Source organism: Bos grunniens, chromosome 22, assembly GCF_055505025.1.
Source record: "Bos grunniens cultivar Pamir isolate PY7600 chromosome 22, Bosgru_T2T1.0, whole genome shotgun sequence".
NCBI classification, from domain to species: domain Eukaryota; kingdom Metazoa; phylum Chordata; class Mammalia; order Artiodactyla; family Bovidae; genus Bos; species Bos grunniens.
The window spans coordinates 32,926,670-32,944,479 of record NC_141186.1 but is presented as its reverse complement, the minus strand read 5'-3'; the positions used below and the strand labels follow the sequence as shown (position 1 = coordinate 32,944,479).

At 39.4% G+C, this 17,810-nt stretch overlaps 1 protein-coding gene across 14 annotated transcripts in view; it reads right to left on the bottom strand.

The window, feature by feature from the left end:
- Window positions 1-1,048: 1,048 nt before the first annotated feature.
- EOGT (EGF domain specific O-linked N-acetylglucosamine transferase) overlaps window positions 1,049-17,810 on the bottom strand; it is a 42,528-nt gene continuing 25,766 nt past the window's right edge. For 6 of the 14 annotated variants that reach the window (XM_086366895.1, XM_086366897.1, XM_086366891.1 and 3 more), the window contains exons 10-17: window positions 17,269-17,361; window positions 16,852-16,923; window positions 15,307-15,393; window positions 14,732-14,800; window positions 11,452-11,513; window positions 6,133-6,252; window positions 3,867-3,969; window positions 1,049-3,285 (exon numbers count right to left, since the gene is read on the bottom strand). In XM_086366895.1, the coding sequence (XP_086223021.1) occupies window positions 3,139-3,285; window positions 3,867-3,969; window positions 6,133-6,252; window positions 11,452-11,513; window positions 14,732-14,800; window positions 15,307-15,393; window positions 16,852-16,923; window positions 17,269-17,361 (753 nt within the window). In that variant the 3' untranslated portion in view covers window positions 1,049-3,138. Of the gene's footprint in view, window positions 3,286-3,866; window positions 3,970-6,132; window positions 6,253-11,451; window positions 11,514-14,731; window positions 14,801-15,280; window positions 15,394-16,851; window positions 16,924-17,242; window positions 17,362-17,810 lie in introns of all 14 variants that reach the window. The other 8 variants (XR_015151308.1, XR_015151305.1, XR_015151307.1 and 5 more) reach the window with 3 other exon arrangements.

The following is a 17,810-nucleotide window of genomic DNA, read 5'->3' as shown; positions in this document are numbered from 1 at the left end:
GCTCCCTCCACCCCAGTCTGGTCCCTTTACTTCCTTCCAGGTGTCCATCAAGGAGCATCTTCCCCAACAAACCACCTGCATACAAATTTACACCCCATAGTCTGTTCCCCAGGGTACACGACCTGAAACATTTCTCCAGAGTCTCTTTCCAGCATAATAGCTACAGTTCTCCTCTTCAAAGTCAGGCCATTCCTCCTGTTGAGATCCCTTCAATGACTTCCATCTCATCACTTTCAAAGGACAAGAGCCTTGCCATTTGCACACCAGGCCCATTACCTCTTTGACCTTATCTCCTACTCCTCTGCCCCCACACTGGCTTCCTGGCTGTTCCTCAAACATACTGGGTACCCTCCTGCCTCAGGACCTTTGCACATACTATTCCAATCATCCTGGAATACTCTTTGCCAGCTATCTACATTGCTTCCTCCTTTAAGTACTCTAAGTCCTGACTCAAAGGCGACCTCAACAAGGACTTCCCTGACCCTCTACGCTGGACTCTACCTCCCCCCAGAGCTCCAGAGCCCTCATTCCTGTTTTAGTTTTGTCCATACCATGCTTGTATCAACATCCAACACACAGTATATTTTCCTTATTTATGTTAATATCTGTCTCCTCTATCAGAACACAAGGGCCATGAAGGCAAGGGCTTTTTTCTGTTCATCTCACTTCTGTATCCCCAGAACCTAGAGTAGAAATGTACACAGTAGTTGCACCATCAATATTTACCACATAATCTGGTATATAAATGTAGGACTACAGATGTGCAATCAGAAGCCATGTGATCTTTAGGGAGGTCCCCTAAACAGCATCTGACTTTTGTCACATTAAAAAATGGGAACAACTAAATTGAGTTTATACAGATTATGCAATATACCATGAAAGCATCACATAATAAACTGCTAAATAATTATAAGGTACAACTTTTCCTTAAATTGAATTGTCAGTGACCTACTCAATTCATATAATCTGGAGTGACCAGATTGCACACACACAAAAAAAGGTAAACATCTGACATTCAGACACAGAAAATCCTGAAAATAGTCTGGTGTTCAAATAAAATATAAAAAGATTTATTCCAAAGCCATATCCCAAATGTACAAACAATGACATGCATCTCTTTCAAAGACTTAATAAAAGAGCAGTCTTTACATTTAAAATTTTATAACAATTTGAAGACCTTCTTTTGCTTCTATCAAAAAGTCTGATAAAAGTGAATTACATAAAGTACCTAGTGTATTTTCTCATTTCTATAAAACGTACTGTTTCTTTGTGAAATATGCAAATGTAACATTTTATTATGAAATTGTTTTCAATGTCTAAAATTCTTGCTCATCTACAGAATCACATTGCCAAACACTTCTTAAAATGAGGTAAGAAGATAAATGCTGAAACCTTTTTTTTTCAGGCCATTTTTTTTTAGATGTTTCTGCCTCCCTGACTAAACATGCAACATAGCCTTGACAATTCCTTTCACGTGAATGATCTTCTCAGCAGTTACTCAGTATTTTGGACAAAGAACAGCAGCAACACCAATCATTTCAAAAGTCATGTTGTAAGTCTTTTTAAATATTGTAAAGGTCTCAAATCAAAGCTACTGCTACAGTGATTCATTAATCATTTACAGATATTTTAATAAATATTCCTAAACTCTAGAAGATTGTTGATAATCCTTTAAAGCAGGAGTCAGCAAATGTGTTCTGTAAAGGTCCAGATAATAAACATTTTAGGATTCTCAGGTCACTTGTCTGCTGTATGTTCTTTTTTCTTTTAACTACTCTAAAACATAAAAAAAATTTTAGCTCTGCTGTACTTTGTTAATCCCTTACTTAAAAAAATAGAAGTTGCTAGTCTCTAAATGAGATTACTCAGTGTTAATAAAATGTAAACTTCACATTTTGCAATAAAATAAAACCGTGGTTTCCAACCACTAAATTGAAGGTTCATAAATAGTAAGAAGTGAATCTCACTGAGGGAGTAGGGGTGGCTGTCAGATACTTTTTAATCTATGACACTCTCTTATGGCTTCTTACTCATTTTGAACTGGCTAATTCACGTGTGTCTTTACCCTTTTTTGCCTTTACTTTTTTTATAGGGGAAAAAAAATCTCTACTTGTGGCTAACTTGAAGTTTGCAAAATCAAACACTGGAATAGTTTCATGCTAAAAGAGGTAGACGGATACACACAGGTATATGCACTTACAAATATGTGCACAATGAAACCACTGTTTCATACATAAATGCTCTCCACAGCTAAGAAAGAGCCGGTGGGAACCAGCTAGAAGATACATAAAACCGTTCTAAAGAATGTTCTCATTTGCTTTTATCATACGTGGTTGTTACACGTGGGGAAAACATGATTTGCATATGAAATATATGAATATGAATTAAGGAAACAGCATGATTTATTCAGGTTCTGGATGAATATAACCTGCCGTTGACTATAAGGATATAACAGAGAACTCGTTTGGACTCTGAAAAGAATAAAATAGATCTATTTATAATACTGTTTGATCTATAACACAGTCCTATAGCTTGGTACTGAAAACCACAACTCTGTGTGTGTGTGTGTGTGTGTGCGTGCGCACGCATGTGTGCATGGGTGTGTTGCATGTTTTCCTTTCCAACTATGAACAGTAGTGTGTGTGTGTGCATTGCATGTTTTCCTGTCCAACTATGAACAGTGCTATGAACAAACTATGGCAAATAAATGAGTTGTGATTTTACTTAAACATATCATTATCAAGTTGGAAGCCTCTAAAATGATGATCTCATGGTATTCTACAAAAACACTTACAAATTCTAAAACTAAGAAAGTTGCGAACTTTGGCATCCCTAAGAAAAAAGCTCAATGATACCAGTGAGCCCAGGCCCAATTTTTGAACTATAAAAAGTAAAGTTTTCAGTGCAAAAATAGTATCTTGATAAATAGCAATGACACAAAAATCAAACAAAACACTTAAAAGCTATAAAAGACATAAGTAATATCCTGAAGGCATTGTATTGGTTTTTTTTTTTTTAAAAAACAAAAAGATGATTTGGGGCTAGGAGATAACAGGCTGTTTTACCTATTTAACTGTGAGGTGAGTCTGGGTGCAGGACTGCTCAAAAACTCCCTTTTGGCAAAAAGACTGAACAGATTTACAACTCATCATGTTTTTTCTTAAATGGCCACTTTGGGTGTTGCAATACATAATCTGCAGCCTGAAGGACAAGGTACATAAATTCTTCTACATCAAAAGAATAGTTGGTAAACTTTGGATGCTCCCCCAGAGTTGGGTGGTGGCCCTGCAAAAATAGCAAAAGACAAATTTGTAAGCTGTTAAGGATGTGATTTTCTGAACAAGAAGAAAATTATTTCACTTTGGTCAAAGCAACTATTTTAATTTATGCTCTACATCAGAGGCTGGCAATTTTTTTCAGTAATAGGCCAGATAGCATGTACTTTCTTCAGCTCTGTGGACCACAGAGTCTCCACCACAATTATTCAACCCTGCCACTGGAGTACTCAAGGAGCCATAGAAAACATGTGAACAAAAGAGAAGGACTGTGTCCCAATAAAGCTTTATTTATAAAAACGAGTGGAGGGCCAGATATAGCCCACTGGTCTACAGTTTGCAGATCCCGTCTCTAAATAATTTAACAGCTCTCTCTAGTCCCAAATTTCATGAAGGTCACTTTTCCACATAAAGACAGAGAATAATTAACTTCCCCTCTCCCACAAGTTTGCAAATATAAAAAATAACAACTTATGATTCCAGAGAACAGTTTTATCTTTGGATTGAAGTTTAAAGACAATTTGCAATTTAATTAGACACTTTCAGCCAATTAAAAAATAAAACAAGATGAGTTCTGTCATTGAACTTTACCTTATCTTGAGGAAAGACTTTGTTCTGCCTTCGCCAAGTGATGTAGTGGACACCTCTCAGCCTAGCCAGGTCCAGGTAACAACGTTCATCTCCACAGTTGTACCTAAGAACACAAGGACATCTGTACATGGGGCTTTGGCCTGGGATTTTTGACCAATCCACAGTTCTTTGGGGAAAAAAATTCACCTCCCAAATATGTTCTTGCAAAATATTGTATAAACAGTAAACAAGAAAGAGAGAGAGATTCATGTTCATAGCAGCAGCATTCACAATAGCCAAAAGGTGAAAAGAATCTGAATGTCTATCAACTGACAAATGGATAAATAAAACATGGTACATAACCATACAAGGAATTATGCTAATAAAAAGGAATGAGCACTGATCCACGCCCCAACATGGATGAACCTTGAAAACATGACACTAAGTGAAAGCAGCCAGTAAGAAAAAGCCCACGTACTGCATGATTCCACTTCTGTGCAATGTCCATAATGGTAAATCTACAGAGGCAGAAAGGAGATTAGTGGTTTCCAGGGGCTGGGAGAAAGATGGAATGAGAGTAACTGCTGAAGAAGACTGATTTTCTCTGAGGGGCAATGAAAATATTGTAAAATTGTGGTGGTGGTTGCACAACTCTGTCAATATATTAAAAGCACTGAATTATATGAGTGAACTGTAGTATGGTAGATAAATAAAACTGGTTTATAGAAACACACACACACAAGAGTGAAACATTATTTTTTAAATATTTTCATAACTAAATCATCTTAACTTTCAAAAACCAGAACAGGATTAAAGAATGGAGGGGATTTTTATCAACAGGACTGTGAACTTAATATTAACTCCTAATAACCCCAGCTTGTGCATATGAACATGGCCTTGGGGCGGGTGGGTAACACATTCTCCAAAAGAAACTGATCCCAGGACTGTTGACCTCCAAGGACTGAAATGTCTCAGTGACATTTCTTTTCTTCCTTCCTTTTCCTCTTTCCGCCCCTCTCTCTCAGGGAGAAAGGAAGAACTAAAACAGAACCCACAATGATCTAGCTATTTCTCTAACATATATATTTATTTTTAAAGGTTTTTCAGGGTGTTGAAAGTTCATGACAACTTTTTTTCTAAATAGTCTCTCATTTAAATGCCAAGTTATTTTTGAAATACGACCACAAAATCAAGATATTTAGATGCAAGGGGAAGAATCCATTAACAGTAATCACGGTTGGTATCCAGAGTAGAATTATTAAAGGAGAGAGGTCCATGTCTCCACAACCACCCACCGAGTTAGAGCAACGCTGTGGGAAAATTACTTTCACCTGAGGCCTCAGTCTCCTGTGTGTGTATATGGAATCAAATAGGCCCATGGAATTGTATGGTGCCTGTGAGCACCAGGCAAAGAGGGTGGCTTATGTTTTGGAGCTGTGTTCTTCACTAGAAGTACAGATACTCAAACCCTCTCTCTTTCATTTTAAGAGAAAACACACGACATAAAATTTGCCATCTTAACCATTTTAAGTGTAGAGTTCAGTAGTACATACAGCTCACTGTTATAACCAATCACCAGAACACTTTCATCATGCAAAAGTGAAACTCTGTCCTCATTAAACACTAAGTCCCCCTTCACCTCTCCCACCAGTTCGTGACACCCGCCCTTCTACTTTTTGTCTCTATGAATCTGACTTCTCTACGTACCTCATGAAAGTGAAATCATACAGTATTCGTGCTTTTCAGAGTAACATTTCACTTAACATAATGTCCTCAAGGTTCATCCCTGTCACTGCACAAGACAGGATTTCTTTCTTTTGTAAGGTTGAATAGTATTCCACTGGGTACGTTTGTGTCTGCATCACATTTCATTTACCCGTTCCATAGTCAATGGACAATTGAGTTTCTTCCACCACTTGCCTAATAAGATAACACTGCCATGAACATGGGTATGCAACACACAGGTTCTCTTTTCACACAGTCACTACACTGATGGCAGGGAGAGGCTTTCAGTTGACAAGCACACAGGAATGCACTCAGAGGAAGAAAACCACAGATTCACATCTCCTGAATCCTGCTGAGATGGGGGAGGAAAGGGTTATTTGCTTGCTAAGGATGCTAATCGCAGTCTTCAAACTTTTAGGTCTTTTTTTCTTTTCTTTCAAGATGTATATATGATGTGACTTCTTTGTAATAATTAAGCCTTTTAAGGCTCTGAATGAAAGTCTCAGCAAGCAGAAAAAGCATTATCAGCTACCTCAATATTAAAGTGTCCCCAAATACTTACAGTTCAAACACCGCAGCCCAGTCTGGAAGGAAAAGCAAATGGGTAAGACCAGCTCCATGCATTCCAATAAATATGTCTGTGTTATGCGTGATTCTCAGCTGATCTAAAAACCCAAGTTCCCTGTGAACATAATGAACAACAAAAGAAAGGGGAGGAGAGGGAAAGTACTGAGTTCAGTAAGCTCACGATTCATGGTAACAACATTTATACAAGTGTCTTTCCCAGTTAAAAGTACATTTCTTCATGATATTTCCCAATTTCAAGCCTACTTCCATAACTAACAGCTTACTTAATAAACATTTTTTCTAAGTTAAGCTTGCCTTCTTTAAAACTTGCATGTTCTTATTTTAGAAGGAAACTTTTATACCTGTCTTAAATGGAAGACTAATAACACATGACATAAAACTGTAAAAATGGGTATAATCAAGCTAAAAAACATTATTCCAAGGTAGGTAGGTAACACTACAAGGCAAAGCTCTGATCCCAAGGCTCACTCTTTTTTTAAAAAGTGGAATTAGCAAGCATTATAGTGATGTTATGATATATTTAGCAACCAACTGAAAACTATTTCCTTAAGATCATACAAGAACTTTTCAAAAATAAAACAAATTCTTGCTTGCATGATTTGAGTTATTCAATTGACATCTGTGCACCGCTAAAATTATCTCAGATACCATGAGGGCATTTTCCTGCCTGTGCAACAGATGAATCCACAATTTTATGCGTGCTGGTCTTTGAATTCAAGACACTGAAAGATGTGCAAACTTTGAAACGAAAGTAAGAGGCAAAAGGTCCACGAATCAAGGTAAATTGCAAGTGATTAAACAGGAGATGGTAAGAGTGAACATTGACAGTTTAGGAATCAGTGAACTAAAATGGACGGGAGTGGGAGAATTTAATTCAGATGACTATTATATCTACTACTGTGGGCAAGAATCCCTTAGAAGAAATGGAGAAGCCCTCAGAGTCAACAAAAGGGTCCGAAATGCAGTACTTGGGTATAATCTCAAAAACGACAAAGTGATCTCAGTTCATTTCCAAGGCAAACCATTCAGTATCACAGTAATCCAAGTTTATGCCCCAACCACTAATGCCGAAGAAGTTGAAATTGAATGGTTCTATCTAGACCTACAAGACCTTCTAGAACTAACACCCAAAACAGATGTCCTTTTTATCAGAAGGGACTGGAATGCAAAAGTAGGAAGTAAAGAGATACATGGAGTAACAAAATGAAGCAGGGCAAAGGCTAACAGACTTTTGCCAAGAGAAAGCAGTGGTCATAGCGAACACTCTCTTCTAATAACACAAGAGACGACTCCACACATGGACATCACCAGATGGGCAATACTGAAATCAGATTGATTATATTCCTTGCAACTGAAGATGGAGAAGCTCTATAGAGTCAGCAAAAACAAGACTGGGAGCTGACTATGGCTCAGATCATGAACTTCTTATTGCAAAATTCAGACTTAAATTGAAGAAAGTAGGGAAAACCACTAGACCATTCAGGTATGATCTAAATCAAATCCCTTATGATTATATACTGGAAGTGACAAATAGATTCAAGGGATTAGATCTGATAGACAGAGTCCCTGAAGAACTATGGACAGAGGTTCGTGACATTGTACAGAAGGCAGTGATGAAAACCATCCCCAAGAAAAAGAAATGCAAAAAGGCAAAATGGTTGCCTGAGGAGGCCTTACAAATAGCTGAGAAAAGAAGAGAGACAAAAGGCTAAGGAGAAAAGGAAAGAAACACCCATCTGAATGCAGAGTTCTAAAGAACAGCAGGGAGAGATAAGAAAGCCTTCCTAAGTGAACAGTCCAAAGAAATAGAGGAAAACAACAGAATAGGAGAGACTAGAGACCTCTTCAAAACAATGAGAGATACCAAGGGAACATTTCATGCAAAGATGGGCACAATTAAGGACAGAAATGGTATGGATCTAACAGAAGCAGAAGATATTGAGAAGAGGTGGCAAGAATACACAGAAGAACTGTACAAAAAAGATCTTCATGACCCAGATAACCACGATGGTGTGACCACTCACCTAGAGCCAGACATCTGGAATGTGCAGTCAAGTGGGCTTTAGGAAGCATCACTACAAAGCTAGTGGAGGTGATGGAATTCCAGCTGAGCTATTTCAAATCCTAAAAGATGATGCTGTGAAAGTGATGTACTCAATATGCCAGCGAATTTGGAAAACTAAGCAGTGGCCACAGGACTGGAAAAGGTCAGTTTTCATTCCAATCGCAAAGAAGGGCAATGCCAAAGAATGTTCAAACTACCACACAATTGCACTCATCTCACACACTAGCAAAGTAATGCTCGAAATTCTCTTCAACAGTACATGAACCAAGAACTCCCAGATGTTCAAGCTGGATTTAGAAAGGCAGAAGAACCAGAGAACAAATTGCCAACATCTGTTGGATCATAAAAAAAGCAAGAGAATTCCAGAAAAACATCTACCTCTGCTTTATTGGTTACACTGAAGTCTTTGACTGTGTGGATCACAACAAACTGTGAGAAATTCTTAAAGAGATGGGAATACCAAACCATCTTTTTCCTCCTGCAAAATCTGTATGCAGGTCAAAAGGCAATGGTTAGAACTGGACATGGAACAACAGACTGGCTCAAAACTGGGAAAGGAGTAGGTCAAGGCCATATATTGTCACCTTGCTTATTTAACTTATATGCAGAGTACCTCATGTGAAATGTCAGGTTGGATGAAGCACAAGCTGGAATCAAGATCTCTGGGAGAAATATCAATAATCTCAGATATGTAGACAACACGACCCTTATGGCAGAAAGCAAAGAGGAACTAAATAGCCTCTTGATTTGGCCACCTGATGCAAAGAGTTGCCTCACTGGAAAAAACCCCGCTGCTGGGAAAGACAGAAGGCAGGAGGAAAAGGGACACAGAGGACGAGATGGTTGGAATGCATCACTGACTCAATGGACATGAGTCTGAGCAGGCTCCAGGAGATGGTAAAGGACAGGGAGGTCCGGCGTGCTGCAGTCCATGGGGTCGCAAAGAGTCTGACACCACTGAGTGACTGAACAACAAGAACAACAGCCAAAAAAGTTCACTGAAGTGAGGCTGGGAAGAAATGCTGGACAGAGTCTAATACTCTGATAAATAAAATAGAATCCAATCTCTGAGTCCCACCCACCCAAAGTGAAGAAAAATAAATGAACAAGATCTGTTTGCATCGAAGAAGGGGAAGCAACTTTCCTCTTCATCAGCTTCTCCTCTTTGAAGAGCTTCCTCTCAGGACGGAACAGAAATCCCGCACCTGCACGAGGGAAGGAAGACAAAGGCACCACGTGCGTCTCACACGAGGTACGTGTGCCTCAGTTTCCCCGGGATGCCCACTGACACTGAGGGGAACAAGGGGCACTTGTCCAGGGAACACATCTGTGACTGGTCATTTCTGGGAAATGCCTATAGATCAAAACTCACAAAGCTCAACTATTATGTTTCTATCGCGTCCCTCAGGTTGGCAAGGTCTGAATTTACTGTCACTAACCCTGGGCTCTCTTCTTGCCTCTGCACTTCCTCAGGTGGCAGTGAGGATTGCCATCATCGGGTTAGTGTCACCTGTCAGACAGAAATAGCTTCAGAAACTTCACAAGACTCTTGAAAGAGGAAGATGAGCCAGAGCAAGGAAAGCATTAAGAATACGTGTCAGTGCTTGCAGACTTAGATTAATGAACTTATGGCTGTTGGTGAGAAGGGACAGTTGGGAAGATCATGTATGGACGGTTATACTAAAATGGATAAGCAACAAGGACCTACCATACAGCACATGGAACTCTGCTCAGTGTTATGTGGCACCATGGATAGGAGGGGAGTTTGGGGGAGAAGGATATATGTATATGTATGGCTGAGTCCCTTTGCTGTCCACCTGAAACTACCACAATATTGTTCATCGGTTCTACCCCAATACAAAATAAAAAGTTTAAACGTTGGGGGGAAAAAAGACTAAGTCTCAACAAACAGTTGCTGTTCTTGCAACTGCTATTTATTTGTACTTAGTGTCTGCTGTTGGGACATGGCCATGCTTCCTCCATAACTGTCTTCCTACTTTTAAGCCTAGTGATCAGTTCATGGCAGGTACCTGACAAAGACTTGTTGTGTAAATGAACAAACGTGTAATGAATGAGGTGCTAAATGCCCAGGCTTACTAATAAGTTTAAACCGAACCATGTCAGGCACTGTATGTTGGTAAATGTGTACTTTTTAACACAGAAAAAAGCTGTTAAATGTGGAAAACAACACTATGACTGTGGGTGGGTGAACAGGAGAGAGAAAAGTTTTCATTTTCCTTTGGAACTTTTCTATACTGCTTGACTTTTTCAATCAAGAACATGTATTACTTTTATAGCCCTATAGTTTCTACATCAACAGGGGTTACGTAGACAGGGGTTACATAACATATAACATATGATATAGTATGTGTATCAACAGGGGCTACATAAATGGTAAATTCTATCTTTCTAACTTTTTACTTGTGTTAGAATTTTAAAGAAAATGTAAAAAAAAAAATTTCTTTTTAATTTTTAGCCTCACCCCACAGCATGTGAGACCTTGGGTCCCCAGCCAGGGATCTAACCCATACCTCCAGCATCAGAAGGCAGAACCACTGGGGAAGTCCCCAAAATGTAAATATTTTATAAGATTTTTTTTAAACCTCATACTGTTCAATGAACCTCAAATTATTTCCATATGACTAATCTTAGGCCAGAAGATGAAACCCAGCTGCTAACAGGGCAATTCAGATTTATGCCATTTTTTAAAATTTGGAAGTACTTGCTAGTTTTAAGATTTTTTTTTTTTAATGTGGACCATTTTTAAAGTCTTTATTGAATTTGTTGCAATATTGCTTCTGCTTTATGTTTTGATTTTTGCGGGCCACAAGGCATGTAGGATTTAGCTCCCCAACCAGGGATTGAACCAGCAGCCCCTACATTAAAAGGTGAAGTCTTAACCACTGGACCGCCAGGGAAGTCCCCCAGTTGCTGACTTTAGAAATTCAGAAATTTCAAATGAAAATAGGATTCATCACTTCTCTTTAAAAAGTGATAGTGTGGCAACATCAGGCCTGTCATAGCGGAAGAACTTCCGCCCACTAGACTTGGCGTCCTCACCTGCCCACTTCATTCACTGATGGTATCCACTTGTCCCTTCCAGATCCACAGTGCCAACACCTCCCATTCACAAAGCCCTCCCTCCTCTCCCCGCCAAAGGATGAGGAGGCTCCTCCTTCATCCAAGCCAAAGAGGACAGGATCTGCCCAAGACTGGATTATTACTTACTTATACTTATAATCAACAATCTGGACCTCAAATGTAGATACTGTTTTCAGTGCATTTACAAGCTGGGGGAAAAAAGAAATATATTTAGAATTTCTTTTCCTTCCTTCTCTTCAGTTTTATTTACCTTGAAGTCCTCAAATTTCTTATTTTTCATGTAAAGTTATGTTTCAAGTATTAAATCCCCTTTATATTTTCATACAAATATGTTTCAGTTTTAAACCTTAACTGAGTTCAAGTGCAGGCTCCACCTCTGCATTTTAGGGAGAAACACACCACCTTCCTAAAATTGCTCTGCACTGGGCTGCTATGAGGATGAAAGGAGAAAATTCATAAAAGCAAAGGGCTTGTCATAGACACACGTGAAATGTTACCTTTTAGCTACTGTTATTCTAATAGTTAGTCCCTCAACTTTCAATCTGTATTCACTGGGCACCGACTTTGTTTCAGAATTTTCTTCCTACCCAATATATCATTTCAGACAAACACCTAGTGCTTTGGAACCTCATCCACCAAAAATACTAAACTCCTGGCAGAAAAAAATTTCAACATCTCTACATAGAAAAACAACTATACTTTTAGCAAAGAGAAAACAACTAAGCTCGATTAATTCATCATCACATCAAAAGCATCGCCATGGTTCTCTAGGTCCCTCACAAATAAGCCATCTTAACCCAATACCTCGGATCACTGCTTTTCAGAAGCATTTTGTATTTGTATCCTGCCTTCTCATGTGTACACTCTGATTGCAACAACAACAGGTACAGAAGCATCACTGACTCTGCACTGAAATCATGCTGGCATTTCCAAGTGCTTTAGGTATATGTCACTTCCTGCTCACAAATACCATACCAAGGAAGTATTATATTATACCCATTTCATAAATGATGTACTGAAGTCTTAGAGAAGGTAAACAACTTTCCCAGGATCTCCCGTATAGCAAGTGGCAGGGCCAAAACTAAATCTAGGTCATCTGACCCCAGAACCTGCGTTCTTCGCTAGTGCACTTCCAGTCTATCGCTTATAAAAAGCAACCAGCAATGGCCCAAATCCAATCCCATCCCCCATCACACACTCACAGAGTTATAAAGTAGAAGTTTCTCTCAGTGGCCAGTCCCTGGACGCCCACAGATACACTGTTTATAGCAAGTAATTGAAGGAGTGAGGAGAGATTAGAATTCCACTTTCCAGGGGAGAATTAATCAGAGGGCATGAGCCCCTGTCTTATAATGAGATGGGTCTACTTAAAAGGAGTCACATGTCTCCAAGGATCCCGAAGGAAGTGTGCTCTTTTCCATGATTTCTAGTCAGACCAGAGACATGGCCATATCCCTTCCGGAATGATTGCTCTAACCTTGAGTCTGGGCAAGACTGCATGAACCATCATTTAAAGAGGGTATCTAGGTTTTGTTATCTATTCACGAGTCAAGGAAAAGGGAAAAGTGCTTTCTTCTCTGCCTGGGAGTTCAGGGACACCAATTCTGGGAGCAAAGCAACCAGTTGGGCACACGATGGCTTGGGGTTGGAGCTAAATGACCAAATCCTGCCTTAGGGCAAGAGCATCCAGGCGACCTGCGGGGCTGGATGTGAGAACGTGGACGGCTGCAGAGCAGCACCCACTGGTGGCACCTTTCCACTGGACTTTGCTCCAGCAGTTGACCGACGGACAGGGAAGGAAAGTGGTTAGCCTCCGCCCCCGTGAAGCTGGGTTACAGCTATGGAGTGTTCTCTGCCTATGAAGTAGGCTCCCTTCCCTCCCCCACCCCGCCCCATTACTCTGCTCACCAGCTGGGTGAACTTGGGCATGTTTTTTTAACCTCCAAGTTTCAGTGTTCTCGTTTAGAATGGAGAACAATAATAAAATACTGATATTATTGGTCTGCTGGGAGAGTTGAAGGACAGGCAGAGGGAACACATGCTTGGCACATACTTGCATCCAAAACGTGCTACCTTTCCAATAAGTACTACTCATCTGCCTACTAATGACGCATCTCATCTGTCCACCCCTCAGTGCATTACTTGATACATTTTTATTTCCAGGTCTTTAAAACATACATACACACGCTGTTCATTTCTTCCATCCACAGAGCTTACAATCGATGCCTCATCACACCATATGTTCATGTCCTCCATAATCCATATGTGTCTCAAAAAGAGATGCTAATTACACAATTTGGATCAGCCTCTTAGGCATCCAAATTAACTTGTGCCAAACATTTTACCCATCAAAAGCTGCCCCCAAATTTCCTCCCATCTCAAATCCACTGAAGTGCTTAGGCTAACAGTCCAGGAGTTCATGCCTGATCCTCACTACCTCTCCTGGCCTCACCGAGGCTATAACTTTACACTCCCACACGCAGTGTCATAGGCCCTATCTCCGAGATATATCCCGAAACCATTTATCTTGTCATTCCCTCCTGTCCTCCCCTTCATCTAAGCTCTTATCGGGGCAACAGCTCTTAATCAATCTCCCTGATTCTATTCTTGCAGCCAGAGTGATTTACAAATAAATAAAGAAGTCAGTTTCATGCCTCTCTATTTGCTACTATGACAAATTACTACACACTTATCATCTTAAAACAACACAATTTATCCTCTTACAGTTCTGTAGCACAGAAATTTGACACACAGAGACAGAAGTCTCAGTGGGATGAAATCAGGGTGTACACAGTGCTGCACTCCTTGTGGAATCTCTAGGGGACAATCCTTGTCTTTTCCAGACATCTAGAAACCTTACTATTGCAAGCACATTGCCCTGTGCTGCTGTTGCAGGGAGCCTTCCATTGCAATCTTGTTGAAATTAAGTATAAATTATGAATTGACATTGTTGAAGTGAGTCGGGAAGCATAAAAGGGGAACAATTTCTAAGATACCCATGAAAAGGATAAGGACTTTTCCAACTTCATCTGCTGCTGGAGGCCACAGTCTTGCTACACTCCATCTACCATCTGCCCAAAGATATTCGCTCAGCTGCTAGTTTGTCCAGAGACAAAACGCCTGGCAATCCATGGCAGCAAAGGCAGGACTCGGGCAGTTTTGTCTCTGTTTCCATTCTCAGTTAGTGCAGAGGAACGTCTATAGTAAGGCAGGGCTCATTTAGTAATGTCTGGTTTGATGATTTCCAGTAGAAATCTAATAAATGAACTGGGTGCAGCCATCAAAATATTCTAAAAGCTAATAATTCCAAACCAAAGCATTTAGTAGGATATGAAAAAAAAAGCACATTACTCATAGGAAGTTAAATTCAATATGTCACTATTAAAAATGCATACCAAAAACTGACCTCATTTTGGTTCAGTATTTTCCGATACTCTGTGCTCCGTGCGAGAATGGTCACTCGAATTTTTCCACCCTGTGAAAAAGGCAAAATATTGCTGTGTATGCCTGGACAGACAAATAAATAAAACTTAAAATGGGATTTTCACCAAGAGAAAAAACTCAATAAGGACATCTTTATGGGACTTTTTGTTTTCCTTTTAGCCTGATTTCTTCACAGTTCTCCCAGGGGATAAAAATGTACTCACTTTAGCCACAGAAGGCAAAATGCATTCATTACACTACTTCTGTTTGGGTATATTTGGGGGCAGAGGATATGTGGGCTGGGTGAGAGCTTGGGAGAGGAAGGGAAGAGATAGGGAAAGGAAAAGGAAAAGAAAAGTACATTCTTCCACTATCTCTTAGTTTATCAAAATTTCCTAGGTTGTTGACATCTGATTTCAAATTACTCCAGGTCAGAATTTCTGGTTAATCCAGAAAACACTGTCTGCTGATGATCTCCTTTTTCTGTAAAGATGATATTGACTTTTATCAGGGGGTGAAAAGTCGAGCCTACCTCAGAAACCATAACGCAGCCATTACCTTGGGACCCTCTTGTGTGATGTTCAGTCTGTGCAGTACATGCTGGGAAAATGCCCTGAATAACCCGGTATTTTGACACCCAGAAATCTACAATAAAAAACAATATTTCCTATTACAATGAGTAATTTCTGCATTGCTATTTAAGATGTTCTCAAGTTATACATAAGTACTATCTTAATGGCCATCATCAAAAAATCTACAAACAATAAATGCTGGAGAGGATATGGAGAAAACGAGGCCCTCCTACACTGTTGGTGAGAATGTAAACTGATACAGTCATTATGGAAAACAGTATGAAGAGTCCTTGAAAAACTAGCAATAAATCTATCATCAGTTCAGTTCAGTTGCTCAGTCCAACTCTTTGCCACCCCATGGACTGCAGCATGCCAGGCTTCCCTGTCCATCAGCAACTCCCAGAGCTTGCTCAAACTCATGTCCATCAAGTCAGTAATGCCATCCAACCATCTCATCCTCCATCATCCCCTTCTCCTACTGCCTTCAATCTTTCCCAGCATCGGGTCTTTTCAAATAAATCAGTTCTTTGCATCAAGTAGCCAAAGTATTGGAGCTTCAGCATCAATTCTTTCAAAGAATATTCGCCCATTCCAGTCCATTTTAGTTCACTGATTTCTAAAATGTTAATGTTCACTCTTGCCATCTCCTTTTTGACCGCTTCTAATTTACCATCGATTCATGGACCTAACATTCCAGGTTCCTATGCAATATTGCTCTTTACAGCATCAGAATTTACTTCCATCCCCAGTCCGGGTCTAGCAATATGACCTAGCAATCCCAGTAGCAATCCCACTACTGGGCATATACCCTGAGAAAACCACAATTCTAAAAGACACATATACCCAATGTTCACGGTGGCAATATTTATAATAGCCAAAGCACGGAAGCAATCTAGATGTCCATCAACAAATGAATGGATAAAGATGTGGTACCTACATACAATGGAATGAAAAGGAATGCATTTGAGTCAGCTGTAGTAAGGTAGATGAATCTAGAGCCTCTTATACAGAATGAAGTCAGTCAGAAAAACAAGTATTATATATTAACGGATATATGGAATCTAGGAAAATGGTACTGATGAACCTAGCAGAGAATGGACTTGCAGACATACCAGGGGAAGGTGAGAGTGGTATGAACTGGGAAAGCAGCAATAACATACATTCACTATCATGTGTAAAACAGACAGACAGTGGGAAGTTGCTACATAACACAGGGAGCCCAGTCTGGCACTCTGTGATGACCTAGAAGGGTGGGATAAGGGGAGGGCAGGGAGGCTCAAAAGGGAGGGGATGTGTATATGTGTGTGTGTGTATATATATATATATAACTATGTGTGTGTGTGTATGTGCATATATATATATATATAATTACGACTGATTCACATTGTTGTGTGGCAAAAACCAATACAACATTGTAAAGCAAATTTCCACCAATTAAAAAAAATTTAATTTTTTCTTTTAAATGTTATCTTAAAATCCACCAAGAATCAATTCTCTGGATATGACTGTCAACCACAGATGACATGCTTACCAGAGGGGTGTTATAGAATAGCCCGTATCTCATCCGGGGAAGTAAGGAAAAAATAGCTTCTTTAAAACATACCTAAGAATGGAGATATTTTAAAAGGTAAGAGAATTACAATCTGCATCCTTCACACCAAAACAGCAATTTTTTTAATAGAAAAAATTAATCTCTATTTTGCATTAAAATATTTTGATTAGCTAATTATTTCAATCAAATGGCATTCGTATTTTCAGAAAAGTTATGGGGAAAAGTTTTTAAAAGCTACGTGGTTAAAATAATCATGACAATTCTAGTTATTACAAAGAAACTAAGGAGTTAGAAATCAATGATAAAAGCTCATAGAAACCCAGATTAAATATTCATTTGATGAGTGAGTCATTGATAATGAATTATTTACAGGCATTTCAGTAAAGCTTCCAGTACCCTTTTGGCGTCATAAGTTTTCAAATGTATAACATCATAATCAGTAAATGCTTTCCACGTGTCGGAGAACAGGTCACCATATCCATAGGAGCTCTGAAAGTGGAAACAAAGTAAGTTAGGGAATGTGGCTCAACCTGGCTTTTCAAAAACATCAGAAAACACTTGAATTAGCTTGTTAGTGAACCAACAACCTGAAACACAGTTCATAAATTCCATAGAAGAAAAATGAATTTTCATCTTGGGCCTGAGCAAGTCCCTAATTTGATGGAATAGCATCAGAAATAATCATCACAATTATAATCTCAGTCTGCTAAAAATGTTTTGTTTTCCTACCCTAGCCCTTTTTATTCTCATGTCCTTAACACTGGAATCATTGTGCGGTTTTTTTTCTGTGAATTTTCTATCCAAACCACACAACACATAGACACATTACCTTTTGTCCACACCAGAGCAGACAGAATGCACTTTTGGAAAGAAATCTGAGCGCCTATGGAATCTAGAAACATGGTACTGATGATCCTATTTACAGAGAAGAAAAGGAG